Here is a 17,977-nt window from a genome sequence, read left to right on the forward strand (position 1 = left end):
AATCCTAATTGACAAATAAGTATAAAGTCTAAAGGAAATGTTCACTAGAAATACTGATTATATGTAACTGACACGTTCACTTAATTGGCAACTGTTGTACATTTAACCTGAACCCCCTTTTCATACATAGCGTCATTCTGACAACTTCTTTCTCTATTTAGATGGCGAAATGAAGATTTAAGGGGAAAATTGACACTGAATGGGCGAGAAAAATCTTAATCGCGGCAGGCTACTGACAAATACGTTGTTACAAGAGTTTCAACAGTCTCGTTTAATGCAACATTTTACAAATTCTATACTCGTTATAACGATCTAATTTACAAATATCTGTTACTAGGTCGAATACTGTCTGATATGTTTAATATCAATTGTTAGTCATTTCCTTACACGCTGATTTTGACTACGGATTATTCCGTTTACCCCATTGAGATATAGGGCTCACGCCGGGTGTGACTGGTCAACAGGGGATGCTACTCCTCCTATGTACCTGATCCCACCTTTGATATGTACAGGTGTCCATCTTTGCTATACTCCTTTATGAGAGTTATGAGATTGATCACGTTTCATTATTTTCAATTGTTCATGTCAAATTCAGGAAATTGGGGCATGAATGATCATTCTATATATGGAAAGGAAATATGTGATGAAACACTTCATTGTGTGTCGATTGTTCAGTCTTGTATGGTGAGGGGTGCTTCAGAAAAAACAAAAGACATTTCAAAAATTGCAAGCCGTGGAGGAATGATCAGAATATTTGATTTGTTTACCGCTTACACCGGCCTTGAACCTTCTATTTTGATCTGGTATACGAAGTAATGTCCAGTGAAAATTAGTGTACAAAGAGCGATCGAAACGGGAAGTTGATGACAGAAAAGCACATGTACATACACACACATTTTATTAGTGTTTCAGTCACATGTATATCCATCGTATGAATAGAAATAAGGAAGTTCTGCATTTCAGAACGGATGAAGAACATTCACCAGGATAAATAGAATTATCATCATAAATGGCTGGATTAAAATACACAATAACATTCATTACTGGTAAGTTTGTATTCCTGTGATAAATAAGATCAAGATGATTCTACGAGATTCCTGTTTATATGATGGATTTATCAACTGTAGGATACATTACAACTACTTTTGATATAAAACTACATAGGTATGTGATGCTTAAGTTGTAAAAGATAACAAAATTCAAATTTCTACAGATTCAGAAATAATCAAATGAAGTTTTTTCTCGCGGTGATACTTTCGTTGTAAGAAAGAAAAATAAGTAACTTATATTCATATTCTTCTAAAGTAGGAATTTTACTTTTAAAACAATAAAAATCTATACACAGTTTTTATATGCAATTTATCAAAACAAATAAAGAACAAATGCATCGCCAAAATATGCCTAACGTATCGTCATATTAACTTAAATTAACATATAATCAATCACACATGCAAATTAATCCTCGGCTGATGTGACCGGTCGACAGGGGATGCTTACTTTCCCTAGGTACCTGACCCACCTCTGGTATATCCAAGGGTCTGTGTTTTCCAACTCTTACTTTTGTATTCCTAATAGTTGTTATGATATTGATCACTCTTCGCTATCTTCACCTTTTCTTTCTTTAATTTGTGGAAATGACTTAATGACACAATTCAATTGATGTACGAAAGACGAAGATAACAAACAGTGATCAATCTCATAACTCCTACAAGCAATACAAAATAGATAGTTGGGCAAACACGGACCCCTGAACACACCAGAGGTGGGATCAGGTACCTGGGAGGAGTACGCATCCCCTGTCGACCGGTCACACCCGCCGTGAGCCCTATATCCTAATCAGGTAAACGGAGTTATCCACAGTCAAAATCAGTGTGACAAGAATGGCTTAACAATCGGTATGAAACACGTCAGACAACATTTGACATTTTATTTTTGTACCAAAACTGGTTATTTGTACATATAACAAATGTTTGATATCTCGAAGAATAATCCGAGAGGCACCAACCAATCTGTTAGACTCAATGTCTATTGTAGACTCCGCAGAGTGATAACGTATTATACAGGGCGACATCTATCGTGTGGTTATTGTTTATACTTAAATTAACATATAATCAATCATACATGCAAATTAATAATCGGCGGGTGTGACCGGTCGACAGGGAATGCTTACTCCTCCTAGGCACCTGATCCCACCTCTGGTGTATCCAGGGGTCCGTGTTTGCCCAACTATCTATTTTGTATTGCTTGTAGGAATTATGAGATTGATCACTGTTCGTTATCTTCACCTTGCATTCATGGAACAACAACAATCCTCGGGGAAAGAGTATCCACCAGCAGAAATACGTGTTGAATCCTTAAATAAAACAGTAAAGATAACGAATGTTGATCAATCTAGTATCCAATGAGTAAATCTTCACAGATAATTTAACAAATGTTTATTTATTTGTAGTTATCTGTTGGGGGTCAGTCGTATCCATAAATACCAATTGGAGAAACGCGATGGACATCTGTATATTAGGACATCAACAGCCTTCATCTGAGGACAATGCTTCAAAGAATGGTTCTTGGGTGGGCAAAGTGAAATATTCGTTCCCTTGCGGTAAACAAACTTTTATACTTCTTTCACATTCTTTGGCATATGAGTACTTTAGCAGAAACTGTCAGATGTTGATTGTAGTTGTAATTAAAAGATTTATATAGTGCCCTATCAACATTAGTTCTCTAAAGTACTTAACAAATGTTAGAGAAAAGATCATATAAAATCGATGTGCATATACATGTGAATAAAATATTCATAATGTCAGAATTAACATGCATAATTATTATTATTAATATATAGCGCATAATGTACATGTAATGATATGATTACCTTAATAACATATAAAACAATTTAAAACAACCCTTGGGACTAATGAAATACATAGAAAGGACATAATTATAATAACAAATTACAGTTCAAATAGCAACTAAAGGATTTTGTCTGCGGGTATTTTGGTTGGGTTTTTTAATGAACCCTTTTCATTTTTCATGGGTTAGGGTATCTCTTTGTATTAATTGTGTCATTTGTGTACTTAACATTTCAATATTTTTTTTCAACTTTTTAAATAAAAATAAAATACTTTACATCATACTCAAATCTATCACTGTCAGTTGTAGGAAACAATAGCTTGATGTCATGTGTGAGAAATACTAAGTTGTACACTGTACATGATAAAAAAAAAAGTTCTACGCACGATTTTATTTTAACATTTATACGCTTTCGTAATATCACTATATTTTATAATTTGCAATACTGTAAAAATATAGATACTGAACTACATGTGTAATTTTGAAGCACATGAAATTACCCATAATATTCAAAAATATCTACCTATGTCCTACTGCAGAGAAAAATCTGTCTAACGGGAGAATACAAACTTTGACAGGGAATGTGAGTCAATGTACCCAGCCAAGAATCCATATAACTAGTAATATAATGATCTAAATCCTTACCACCTCAAATTTCATTTCAATACTTAAAAAGGTCAATTTCAAAAGGTGGTATTACACGTCTCATGTTAATTTCCCTAAAGGTTTTGCATGAAAGATCGATAAAATAAAGTTATAGTAAATATGAGGTCTTAGGTGACCCAGTAAACCCCGTGAGTACCCACAGAACTTACCCGAGCATTGCGTTGTTAGTCTCTTCCTTAGTATCGCTACTATAGTTCTTTATGAATGACTTCTACCTGTCTATCACTCTAGCTCTCATCCAAAAGTACCTCTCGGCGAGAACTGTCATCGGGGTACCGAAAGTCGTCTACCAAACAGGTCGTACTGGGGAAGACTTCCCAGATATTACAAAGTTATTTAAATAAATAATAACACCATTTGGAATGTATGTTTTGATTAAAAAAAATTTAAAAATAAGTTTTAAAAATGTGTATCAACAAAAATTAGCCAAACTATTTTGAGTTTCAATCAAGGAATAAGCGATTTTTATGATTTTTTAGCGTTGAAATAGAGAGATATCCCCGAATTTCAGAAAGACTGCCTCCGTGAATCAAAATAAATTTAGCATGAACATGTTCTTCGAGTTTGTTTGGGGTTTTTTAACTTTCGCTTTAAAATTTTGTTTCACGAGGACTTTTTTGTAAATTTAAAAAAAAATGAAAACAGCACCGATATTATTTTCAACGTCACCCGTACTTTAATTTTCCTTAGTAAAGTATGGTCGACCGCATAGTTCAGTGGGTAACGTCGTCGACCTTTATATGTGAAGATGTTTCCTTTTTTTAAAACGATCGGGTTCGAATCCCTCACGAACACAATTTTTTCGTATTACGTGTTCCTTCTAGATTTGTTCTTAATTGAAACACGCTTCTAGTTTTTACAAATGTTTCATGTCAAATCCCTGTTTATTATAATGTGCCAAGTTTGAAATAAGCTTCCAACATGGACACTATTATGCCAGCACTTTTGCAGATAGTATAACCCAGGGTCATGTACAAGACGGTGCACTGTCTTTATTATGCACTTAATGAGGTAAAAGACTGAAACAAACAAGAGAAGTAATAAATGGACTGCTTATTACAAATATCCGATGTACATAACGGTTAAAGGTGTTACGTGAGTATTTTAAAATAATAAGCATAGTTGTTTTGACAATACTAAATTACAAGTACACAGATAAATTGTATTTAAAAAACTAAGAAATATTACATAATGAAAATATTTAGAATTTGAATTTGATTTTATCATAAACTTGCTTCCATAGAAAAATTAGTTAAGCTCTTAAATATTGTAAATTAAACATATGACACCAATGGCACTCCATAGAAATTATTCAGAAATATGTTACTTCTATAAATGCATGATATACAAAACTCGAAAACCAAAATAGATAAATAAGTATTCAAAATACTAAGAGAATCATATATTGAAATGCAAAAGACTAATTACACTGTGTTCCAGCTCTAAGTAGACAAAAAGAATGATTGGAACAATCGACAATGCATTGTAAGAACACACTCACAGGTAAACAGGAAATACATGTTCGTAGATTAACTCTAAACGGTTTGAAGATAAGACAATATGATAAGGAAAGATAATTCATTATCAAAAACTATATCAACAAATAACGATAACTCTTCATAGACACTGTTTAGCTAGTGAACAGGACTCGCAACAAACACGCCGAATACAGCTCGCAATACCTGTGTTTTAATAATCAAGGTTGTTTACGATAAGTTATATGTTTTTCAAAATGAAAGTTATTGACGAAACATAGTGCCTTTTACGAAAAACCGTTGTGAACTTTGCAAAGATTTGGAAGAATTTTTTAAGGCCAAATAATGGTAAATAACCGTTAAACTATTTGAATGGAGAAGATGATGTGTATTCCAGTAGCAAATTGATATGGTGAATCGATTTTTACAGGTACATGCATGTACTTCGAATTATGTTGAAGTTTAGTAATGCGTATCAAACTTCCCATATTTTGTTTTGTGTTCAGAGTCATGTACAATTGACATATGTTGGATGTAGAAAATAATACATACGAGTATAAGAGCTCTTAGATTGTAGTAGTAGAGAACATTAAATATTTGATACACTCGTAAGATGTAACCGTATGCATTGTATCTGATACTCCGAAGAAGAAAGACAATTCAATTATCACGATTTCAAAAATTATGTTTAAACTACATGTATAATGTATTGACACATAAAATGTATTAGGTCTGTCCTTAGTACTGGGGAATCCTACAGGTATTTAAAGGAAAAGACAACCCAAAATATGTTTACATGATAAATGATAGGATTAATCATATGATAAAGATTTTTCATACAATTCTGTTGATATATGGGCTAAATAAGCTTCAGTACTAATTTGAAAACGTCAAAAATTGAAATTCCCACGATCTATAGAGGCTGCCATGATGTGTAACTCTTTTGTATTCAAGACCACAAAAATAAATAATTTTGACGTCACACCGTCTGTTCCGCTTTTGATGAGATACTAAGATCATCCACAGGTGCTTGGGTACACCCCCTACGAATAAGTTACATGAGTTGATTTAATTTTTTTTTTCTTGAAAATATTTCTAATGCATGTCAACAACATCTTGCATACCCATCAAATCCAAAATAATTCAAAATCAAACAGAACTTACGATAACCAGTGAGGGTATTTTTTTTAAAAGGGCTTATTTTGAATTACATGTATTTTGGACTTTATGGGTATGCAAGACGTTGACATGCATTAGAAATATTTTCAACAAAACATTAATTAAATCAACTCGTGTAGCTTATTCGGAGGGGGTGTCCTGAACCCACGCACCTGTGAGACCATCAAAGTTGTGCATGTGGTAGATTTTACGAATAAATAGGCTGATGCCTTCCTGGCAAGCAGTTAATTACACTAATACGAAGGGGAGATGTGAATAACGTTTGTTTGTTTTTTGGTTGTTTTTTTCCCTCGAAATTACCGATTCAATTAAGTCATTTGAAAAGAAAAGACTACGTAAAATGTGGATCCATCCTTTGCGTAATGACAAGTTGAGGTTCAAGACATTTGTATGAAGAATGTTTACCGTCTGTCTTTTCTGCGACTCGACTGAACGTCTTCATTTCTCAATTTCGTCTTGCGAAAGAACGGGCTCAAATCCATACAGCTCCAAACTTAACTGTTCGTGACTTATCATGTTTACAGTGCTGCTGATGAAATAAACCGGAATAGACGATATGACGTCATAAATTAAACTTCATTGGTTACTCTCTTAGCAGCGGGTAATTTAAAATGCATGATAGATTAATATTGATTTATTTGTTAATCAAGGATTTTTGTTGTTAAAGACTGTCAATTACGATATCAGTAAGTAATACTTTATTCATAAAAGCAAATACTGTATATGGTTAGGGTTGCCTTTCCCTTTAAAACGCAATAAGATGAAGGTCAGTTCTACGTCACGAGTGCTGACACGGAGCTCCGATTAGGAAAAGTTACTGCTTTTGTGCAACACTCTCTTTTTGTTAATATGTCTGTGTTGTGAAAAGAAATCACAAATATTATGAAATAAGAAAAAACTTAGATAACAATCTGCCTTTTGTTCTTCAGACACCTCCCCCACAATAAATAATCCCTTCCAAAAATTGAAGGTTCTCTGATGCATCTAAAGATTTTAAGTGAATATATACAGCAAGTACATGTAGTGCATCATTTGAATATTCTGTTAAAATGAATTTCTGATGCATGTAATCGGGGTAAATAAATCTGGATAAATATTTTTGTTTTGAAGGTTACGGGATTTTGCAGATACAGACGGTTAACAAAAATAATACGTGCTCAGGTAAAGTGAATTGAGTTCAGTTGAAATCGTGAAAGAAAAGAAAATTCATTTTAAGAACTGTCCCTGAATACAGTCGTGTATTTAGAATATAAAGGCCGTCTTTTCTTCTTAGATTGTGATGCCCAGGGAAAGCAGTGCGAATTTTGTAATAATCGTATCCAGCTAAATGGTAGTGTTGCAATCTTTGAAGTTCTAAGAAGTTTGAAGTCCGGAATACATTATATACTTGCAGAGTTTGGAAAACAATCTTTAAGTGGTAAATACATATTCCGTTGATACATATAAATAATAATTATTAAAGCATGTCTGTCTCACTTTCAATAGCTTGTAGCTGACTAACTAGGTCATAATTATATGTTTCATTCACACAGGACTACCTCCACCCACACAGTGTATGGTACACAGAGGCGCTTCACATACCGAATATGTCTCTTGCAATGAAGAGTATGAAGATGGATGTCGAAATGCGGGTAAGATAACTACTTTACCGCCTCCTTCTCACACCTACCAGCAGATCCTAACACTACACGCAACTATCTAGTACACTAGTGTGCAGAATGAACATACAGATCACAAAATTGTAACAAACAACTTACACATCCACATACTACATCAACTAGACAACTATAAACCACAATCTCTATAGGTCTGTCTAATAAAACCCTGACCATGTGTAAAACTACCTTTACATGTCAAATACCGGTATACACAAATTACTGTTATTACATTGAATCATGTAAGAAAAAGAAATATCCAGTCACATTTGTGGGACCAACAAATATGAAGTTTATGTTAATATATCAATCAAATCGTTGGCAAATGTGGGGTCCATTATGGGTGTTCTGATGTCATGTGTAAGAAGTACTAAGTATATACCATGTAGAACAATACAGTTACTAAGAATTTACCAATTTCTTATTAACGGCGGGTGTAACCGGTCTACAGTGGATGCTTACTCCTCCTACGCATCTGATCCCACCTCTGGTGTGTCCAGGGGTCCGTATTTTCCCAACTCTCAATTTTGTATTCGTTATTTCGGTTGAGCATCACTGAAGAGACATTATTTGTCGAAATGCGCATCTGGTGCATCAAAATTGGTACCATATAAGTTATACATTATAGGAGTTAGGAGGCTGGTCACTGTGTGCAACTATCTAGTACATGTGTGCAGAATGAACATACAGATCAGAAAATTGTAACAAATAACTTCAACAACATACACATTCACACACTATATCAACTAAACAACTATAAACTACAGTCTGGATAGGTTTGTCTGATAAAACCCTGACGATGTGTAAAATTACCGTTCACTTTACATGTTAAATACTGCTACACACAAATTACTGTTATTACATTGAGTCATGTAAGAAAAACAAATATCCAAAGTCACATTTGTGGGACAAACAAATATGAAGTTTATCTTAATATATCAATCAAATTGTTAGCAAATGTGGAGTTCATTAGGTATGTTTGATTGCATGTTAATATACCGTATAGTATAAATCATCTACTATTATTTGTACTACTAGTACTCTAAACCATTTCTAAAAACTTCTCGAAATTTTGTGTTTTATCTTGCAGGTGAAAATATCGGCATCTATATCACTATTTGCTTTAGTGAATGTGGTACTGGTAAAACACAAACAGACATGGATTTTGTACAATGTGACTCTCAAGAAAGCACTGGTGCTGGAAACGGTAAATTATCGTAAAATAACCTGTTTCTATAGATAGTACATCGATTTGAGCCTATTTTGTGCGTAATGCAATCAATCAACTTGATATACTAACCTGAATGTATACAGAAATATTCTGACCTTTGATACCAGTAATTCCTTCCACATGGATTCTTGGGCCACTCCTCTTACAACTTGTTTTGTAAAGGTTTGCCATTTACAAATTAATGATCAGTCGTTGCTGAATTTTTGTTTCGACGGTACAGCACGTGCATTAAGATATATCACATTGCTGGACTGTGCTGAATCCCTAATTTGTTTACTTAATCAAGAGACGATAGATAAACTATATCGAAATGGTTTTTTGTCCTGATTATACGTTGTGTATTGTCAAATGCAAATTTATTCATATATTTTTATAGTTTAATTATTTTTCACGATTCATGTTGAAGCAAATTAAACTTTATCCTGTTTGGGACCTCTAAAAATCCAAAGATCCTGTATTGAACCTCAGTTTACTGGACCATTAAACCGCCAGTCCGTGCTCTCAGTAGGGACGGAGCAGTCCAGCGAGAATTATGCATTCACCTTCTCTGTACTGACTACATATATTAAAGTATTTATGATGTACCTGCTAACATACCTGTAAGATTTCAAAGCAAGTTAAAGCCGGTATGCTGTAAACCATTACCATTCTTCTGCTTCTCTGAGGTGAGTAATATATAATCATTTTAAAGAGGTTCACATCTGAGATTTGGAATAATGTCTTTGGAAAATGTATTTTTGATTTCTACATTGAAGGATAACTAGAAAATCAAAAAGACTTTTGGGGGTCGCAACGCTTGTTATGAAGGTACAGTATTCTGAACATGACCTTTTTGCACTTAAAATTTATTCAATTTGACTTGATATGTCGTTGGTGTCAACACAACATAAGCAATACAAATCGATCATTACATAAAATACATACAGAACCTTCTAACTCTACAGATTAAATATTTTTATAATAGTGATGCAATAATCGAGATTATTTGAGTTTATATCAAATAGTCCGTATTAATTTTGATACACCCTGTAGGTCGGGTCTACCTGACTTTAGGGGCTAGCTGGTACAAGTTAATTTGTATGCACTACGTCACACTCGGTACTCCCTGTGATCGAACTCATTCACTACACTTTTTCCAACCGAAGCAGCAACGTGGTTCTTGTATTTGAGGCGGAAACCAAGCATGTGGCCGAGTTTTTTCTCCCCTTTTTTGGATTTATTCCCTACACATAGCTTCTTGACAATTTTACGTGCATTAGGAATGCCACCTAAAAAACGAGCAGCGACCCAGAGACCCCCGGCCAGGGGGGGGGGGTCGGGATGAAACGTAATTGTCGGACAACAGCTCAACTCCGGGAACGAAGTCCAAATCACACGGCCACCTCTTGGACGGATCGACTAGCCCCTGCAGAGGGGCAGCCACAGCCCCCTGAGGAGATCCTCGATTCCCAATGGATAATACACAGGATAGCCCGGGTGAGTTTTTCCATTTTTTGTTGGACCAAGTGGCCTATTTACCCTTATTTTGTCAACTTACATCTACATACGATGATATCGGCAGTCATGTCCCGCTTGAACTCAAGCAAAAAATATGGGAGGGGGATTTATTGATCTGTCTGTCCTACTCAAATCAGCTCCGGAATTGGAGTAATTTGAGTCCCACGGAGATGTGCAACTTGTCAATGGCAAGCTATGCGTAGTCAAGCGCCAACTTACCTCCTTTTTGAGCATAAAAAAGTGGACATCATCCTTCATGATTTACATGAGCATCGTACTTCAACATAATCAAACGGTCCAAGCAATGCTTAAGTACATGCGAGATATAAGGCTTGCAGCTAATCGTTCACAAAATTGGCAAAAGTATGACGAGCAATTCCGACTCCGTAAGGCCTCCAACCCTGCTATGTATTGAGGCAAAATTCACAGCGAATTCTGGTTGATGTACATAAACAACCAATCATTTATCTCATCCCTAGAAGGTGTCAAGCGGTCAATAGGAGTCTCAATATATCAGACTTCCTATATCGTACCAATTATTTGTTAAAATCTTCCATCCATTAACATCAGCATGTCGCTCGCCTATTTATACCCCATTACTTATATATTGTTCTTTTCATGCGGATGGCACTCCTACGACACATTTTCAGTACCTAGAAAATATTGGCATTTTGCCCATAGTTGCATGATAAAAAATCATGGCTAACTAGGTTAGAAGTTTTTACATTGGACACGACCGTGTCATCAAGGCTACTGAGATTGAGTTGTTCCGAACAGATGGCACTCATCTGTATGTCGGTCCTGGGAAATCAATTATTTCTCAACAATATTCAAGCGGCCTTGGAATATTTTTTATTTTTATTTTTTTCATTTTTTTTCAAACGTCAAGGTTTTTCTTACCCGCCGCACAAGTAATTTAATATTTCGTGCTTCCTGCTGTTTGTCAATTGTGTGTTTACTGTAATGTTTGTGCAACTCCAGGTTCAAGTACTGTGGTTTTGTCAAATGACTTATTCTTATCTATGTAACTCTTTATTGTATTTTGATTTTGATCCTACAAGTTTTTTGTGGGGGACATTGTTCCAATGTATGTTGCCGAACTGGGGAGTCGGTAATGGTATGTGATGACTGTTTCTGCTCCAAAACCTGGTTGTTTCGCCAACCTGCTTCTAAAGCAGGGGGCAATTTACAGTACTAAGTCGTACAAGTTAAAACAAGTAAACTAATAGTGGGGCCACCACCGGGGACGGTTGGGGCCATATTCACCTTACTTCAGTGAGGGGATGCTACAGTCTGATGCATGTTAGGGGCTTATGTCCAACATGATAATGTACATACCAGGTAGCACTGCAGGACACAGGGTGAGAAGGGCGGGTCTCGCTTACCTCTTTAGAACGCTGTCGTCCGTTCAGGCCTGGACACTGAATGTTTTACCCCCCCCCCCCAGTGTACCCCTTACAAGTTAAGTTAATCTGGCGCACTGGGCGACTCCCCAGTTACCCCAGAAAATTTTCACATGCGGCCGATATTGTCCAATTCAGTATAACCCGAATGTGTCATTGCTGTTATATGAATAAATTGGTAAACGTTGCTTGTGTCTGTTATTCACTGCAATGAGTCATGAACTGTTATTACAGCTAGTTTTTTTGTTTTTTGGTGGGTTTTTTTTTTTTTTTTTTTTGGTTTTTATCTATCAGGCGGATTCTTTAATTAATGACCTCTTTGTTCTTGATATACGAAAAACTTCATGTCTAAATTGAGAGTTTAAAAGGACATATTAGGAGTCGTATCAATTTCTAAAATTTTCGAGATCAAATTTTTTAATTTTTTGCGAAATATTTAATTTTTATACAAAATTTCAAGTAAATTAGTTAAATTATTTTAATAATCAGTGTTCTGTATTTGGAAAAATGTATCAACCAGGTTGATAAATTACAACAGTTGAACTAGTTCCAAGTCTCAACTACATGTATCATAAATCATAAAAATAAAATAAAACTGAAATAACGTATAGTAATATAAGAATAGACGATACATTGGATGAAACAGAAACTGTAATATCATGTAGATTTAGAACTTTTTGATTAATGAATCATTCCGCCACAAAATATAATCCCAACCAAACAATTTCAAACTTTGAAATGACACCAAATTTTTCAACTGAATAGGGCTCGGTAATAGATGCGTAATATATTTGCACCAATGGGATCAGTATTGAACCAGTAAATACTTAATTGTAGCATCCTGCTCAATTGTGCTCGAAAGCTCAGGAGCTAACTTAAAGACCCAACTTTAAGTTAACACCCCCAAATTGTTAGTCGTCTGTCAATCAAACATTTAACAATAGATCTCAGGTGGAGTGACATCGGTGGACTGTGGTATGGAGGGACCCCAGAGAGGTGTTTAATAACAATAACGACCAGTACCTACTACCATTCTTTAGATCTTGAGGAAGCCCTGTATTCTAGAGTTTTGATAGCATTGACCTGTCCGCAACTGCTATTTTCTCGTGATTTAATTGTTTTTAAAAACACCCCTGAACAACGCAATTTTGATATAATGTAAAACTTATACGGTACCAAATTTGATGCACCAGATGCGCATGTCGACAAATAATGTCTCTTCAGTGATGCTCAACCGAAATGTTTGAAATCCGAAATAACTATGCTGCTTTAGAGCTAAATATAGCCAAAAACAGCGTGCCAAAAAAGTGGAGCCAAATTCGTCCAAGGCTAAGAGCTATGCACGAGGGAGATAATCCTTAATTTTGAAATGAATAGTACTTTCACCCTCTATACACATGCATTATAAATTACACAATCAGAAATCAAACAATAATTTGCCCATTCATTTCTAAAACTTGTAACTTATTGAAATAATTTATATTATCAATCTATATTTCTATATTTATAAAAGAAAGTATTCATTTCGACAATGACTGAAAGGAAAAGAGAGACAGAGGGATGGTGTAGACTGTTTGTCATTTCGCCATAGGGATACAAATATTATACAAACACTATGACCACAGAAGCACTACAGACGGCCCTGTGACCCTTCATGTGTTCATCAAAAGTATACACAGCACCCTGATCTCTTGGCTAGGTAAATTTCAGGTAGATAACAATGACTATAGATGAACTCCGCCCACATTCAGTGATCCGTAAAGAAACCGTACGGTATTTTATTTGGGTCTTTAAACGTATTTTCTTTGTTGAAATGGTTCTAAAGCTTCCAAGTACCGTTATTTGTACTTTATGCTTCAAAAGGTGTATGTTTAATGCTGGTTTAATTTTTGTATGAACACTTGTACGTTAGTGCTGACGTGCAGCATATATGCCATAATTATTATGGGTAGTTCTTTGAAAGTATTGTGTAAAATGTCGTCTATGTAATATATGATATAAAGTAACATATATTATATTACATTCTATAGTGTCCATGGAGAATTTAAAGTCAGAATTCAACCTGACAACTTGTATGTGTATATATATTTAGTTGTATATATAGTATGTACTTTACTTTGGTAAGTCCTAGCATACAGCTTGTGCCAACAAGTACAATTGTAGTAACTAACATTTCAGCAGTTGAGGAGCATGAATATTGATGTGGTGTGTGTCCACGTATACTCTCAATACATCAGCCAGCAGGAGAGTTGACAACAGTATCAAGGACGGATGCCAAATCTAGGGCAATCAACACATCATGCAGTACCGCAAAACAGGAAAAAGAAACGAACACATGTATTTTCATTTCATGTTAACAAAAATAAATTTGTGATATTGTTAATCTTGTTTTAGATATTCACATTCAAGCACAGTAATCCGTGACAATTGTTAGACCGTTCTTGGCACACTGATTCCGACTACGGATTGCTCCGTTTGCCTTGTTTGGATGTGGGGTTTACGGCGGGTGTGACCGGTCGACACGGGATGCCTACTCCTCCTACACACCTAATCCCAACCCTGGTATATCCAAAGGTCCGTGTTTGCCCAACTCTCTGCTTTGTATTCCTTATAGGAGTTTTGAGATTAATCACTGTTTGTTTTCTTCACCTTTTCATTTATAAAGGATATCTTTCATTTCACAATAAATCAGTAATCTGCATTCCAAGATCAATACACATCTAAACAAAAGTTTTGATATACAAACAAGATGAATCTCTTCCCGAATGTGTAACTTAACTGGGCAGTTAAATCAGAGCAGAGGAGATAATCACATCAACATCAAACTAAATAGTTTAAATGTGTTACAAAATAGTAGACCCTACACCTCATGATTGTATGATCATTGGGTCAATCTCATAACTCCTATAAACAATACAAAATAGGGAATTGGGCAAACACGGACCCCTAGACTCACCAGAGGTGGGATCAGGTGTCTACGAGGAGTAAACATTTCTTATCGACTGGTTACACCCACCGTGAACCCTATATCTTGATCAGGTAAACGGAGTCATCCGCAGTCAAAATCAGTGTGCCAAGAACGGCCTAACAATCGGTATGAAACGCGTCAGACAGCATTTGACCCAATGATCAATGAACATGCTAAAACTTTGTCAAATATTTATCCCATTGTATTATGATTTGTGCAGCAATCAATATCCGAAATCACTGCAACCCTTTATATCTTAAAAGAAATGAATATAGTTGCTGTCTTCTGGTTTCTTCGGGAAAACAGAGTGGATGATGATAATACCTTGGGTTTACTCATATTGAAGTGAAAATATGTTCTGATTCAACAAAATACTGTTCGTAAAGTTCACAGCTACCCAAAGTATGGAAAGTCAGAAAACATACACGTCACAAATTTGTCTCTATGTTGCCAAACTTCACGTCGCTACGTAGATGTTAATTTTGTAGATATCTCATTTACCAGAGAGGATCCTTTTTTATTGTCCGACGTAAACTGATATTTATACAATCTAAAGGTCATAACATAAATCACTTATCACAGGTGAAAGATCCGAAAACATTGAAATATAAAGTACAGTGATCCCCTGCTATATTGCCACCCGTTATAATGCCACCCCTGCACATCGCCAAAAAGTTCAAAGTCCCGATTTCCTCAATATGTAGAACCCCGTTATATTGCCATCCCCCGCATACGGTCATCCGCCAACCTACTTATATAGGTACAATTTGGTCAATTACCATTATAATCACCCCTGCTAATTATTGCCAATCAAATGCAGGAAAAATGCAATATTGTTTTTTTTTTAAATCTGAGAATGGCGGATACACCGAAGTCTAAACGTGTTGGACATAAAACAAAGAATGGAAATCATTAAATACCCCTACTATTACGAGTCATTTACGACCACTGGACGCCGGGATTATCCAGGCATTCAAAGCACGATGTAGTAGATAAAATGTGTTTGATTTCTTATGACAGCTGTACACATACTCCCTCCCCCGATATAATGCCTCCCCCGGTATAATGCCAAAATTGCCGAGGTACAAATGTCGGCGTTATAATGGGGGATCACGGTATATAGAGCAGTAAATCTTAGTTACATTTACTTGAAAATTCCTTCGCTTATTAACATTCCTAGCATCGTCAAATATGAGGGTATTATTCCGCAAACAATCATTATTATTAGTGTGATACAGGATTTATAACTCGTTAAATATAATGCAAAATTATTTTAGAGTGCTGTACAGGATTATAAAACACGTACAGGTAAATAGCATAAATCAAAAATCTATAAAAATTAAAATCAACAAATAATAATAATGATAATAATATTTATTTATATAGTGCCATATATGACTATAAATAACCACTCTAAAGCGCTGCACACAATAAAAATGATACAGCATGTTATAAAAGTAGTAAAAGGAAATTATAATATCATTAAGACAGATAATATCAAAAGAATGCTAGAAAAACATCAATAATGTGAAGTAAAATTACTAAAATATAGAACATGTAGCGTGTATCCCTATTAATTCGCAAAATGCGGCGGGTGAGATCCCTCAGATAACTTGCTGAGGATTCTAGCAGTTCAATATATACATGTAAATGATTGAAGTAACGTTTTTACAATTTTATTAATCAATTATGTACAAATCCCGGCTCTTGACTTTACTGTCGTGGCTCTGTTTGGCTCCCGGCTCTTGGCTCAATCTGGCTCTCGTAGTTCGGCTCACTTTGGCTCTCGGCTCTTACAGCGCGGCTCAATTGGCTCTTTGAGTCCCAGCTCTTACAGCTCGAGTTTTGATCATTACGATTAATTAAAACAGGAAAGACTTGTTCAGTCACGTATGATTTTAATCAAAAGAAATAAACAATATGAATATTACCTTTTATCTACGGTACTGCCGATCTTCTCACTCTGGAGTCAAGTGCAAAAATGATGTTGAATCCACTGCCTCGCTTCTTTCTATACCCTTTAGCGAGACTAACGCCACCTATCGGTCATACTCTAAAATTAAATCCTACACGATCGGAATATCGGATCGTCTCAATATGCATGGGGAAAAATGCTCCACGCCTTAAAATCAAATGATATAAAATACAATAGTTGAAATAGATATACAATTATACACTTGAAAAAGTCATGTTAAAATGATGGTAAAGAAACCATAAAGATTTAACCACCTATGATAATAATAATATGCAAGTCTAAAAAGATGTTTTTAAATGTGTTTTAAAAGTGTTCAAATTCTGACAACGGTGGAGGGTATCAGACAGAGGGTTCCAGAGTGTAGCTGCTGCCACATCCAAGTGTCTGTTTCCATATGTGGAGGTTCGACATCTAGGTCTAACTAATGTCAGTGAATTTTCAGATCTTAGAGAACGATTTGGTTTCTAAACATTGATCACCTCCTCCCAGTATTTTGGTACCATCTCCTGAATCACCTTATATGCGTAGATTATAGTTTTGTATTGGCTGCGCCTGTCAATAGGAAACCAATGTAAAGAAATCAGCACTGTGTTTTCCATCTTAATTTTCGGGCAATGCATTACCACATAGCAGCGGCAGGCACATGAAACCGCCTATTTCTGAATGTTTTGGTGCATACGGACAAGAAACATCGAGTTTTCAGAACATAGTGATAGTGCTGGTGTATGCACGTTATCGTGTTCTTGATGAGAAAGTAGTGATCTTCCTTGTAAATCCTTAAAATATAGCTTGTACTAGGTTCATTGCTCGATAGGAAGCTACTAACACAAAAGTACACAATGTTAAGTACAAACCCTGAGAGAGAGAGAGAGAGAGAGAGAGAGAGAGAGAGAGAGAGAGAGAGAGAGAGAGAGAGATATCTATACTTCAAAAACAATTTTCTTTATATAGTTCCGATTTATAACTTATCATAAAGTCAATCAAATTTAACGTTCATTTTTTATTTAAACCGTCATAATCATGTCACAAAATGTACATGGTAAATGTACATATAGTCGACGAATTCAGGATATTATTCTTT

The 17,977-nt window shown here is 35.4% G+C and overlaps 1 protein-coding gene across 12 annotated transcripts; it reads left to right on the top strand.

Annotated features, from left to right (window-relative positions):
- Window positions 1-690: 690 nt before the first annotated feature.
- Window positions 691-14,429, top strand: LOC125664559 (uncharacterized). 12 transcript variants are annotated; one of them, XR_008799664.1, is made up of 10 exons: window positions 700-1,046; window positions 2,450-2,599; window positions 7,278-7,328; window positions 7,441-7,584; window positions 7,700-7,798; window positions 8,913-9,029; window positions 9,809-9,860; window positions 10,086-10,529; window positions 13,467-13,652; window positions 14,132-14,424. XR_008799664.1 is itself a non-coding variant. In XM_056152829.1 (7 exons), the coding sequence occupies exons 1-7, from the start codon at window positions 1,010-1,012 to the stop codon at window positions 9,465-9,467; spliced, it is 606 nt and encodes a 201-aa protein (XP_056008804.1). In that variant the 5' UTR covers window positions 700-1,009; the 3' UTR covers window positions 9,468-9,495. The 12 variants fall into 12 exon arrangements, 1 of the variants encoding a protein (XP_056008804.1); XR_008799665.1 differs by having other exon boundaries at window positions 10,313-10,529; XR_008799661.1 differs by lacking the exon at window positions 9,809-9,860 and having other exon boundaries at window positions 699-1,046; window positions 10,313-10,529; window positions 13,467-13,663; window positions 14,135-14,429.
- Window positions 14,430-17,977: the final 3,548 nt, after the last annotated feature.

The sequence above is a fragment of the Ostrea edulis genome, chromosome 1 (assembly GCF_947568905.1).
Source record: "Ostrea edulis chromosome 1, xbOstEdul1.1, whole genome shotgun sequence".
In the NCBI taxonomy this organism is placed as follows: domain Eukaryota; kingdom Metazoa; phylum Mollusca; class Bivalvia; order Ostreida; family Ostreidae; genus Ostrea; species Ostrea edulis.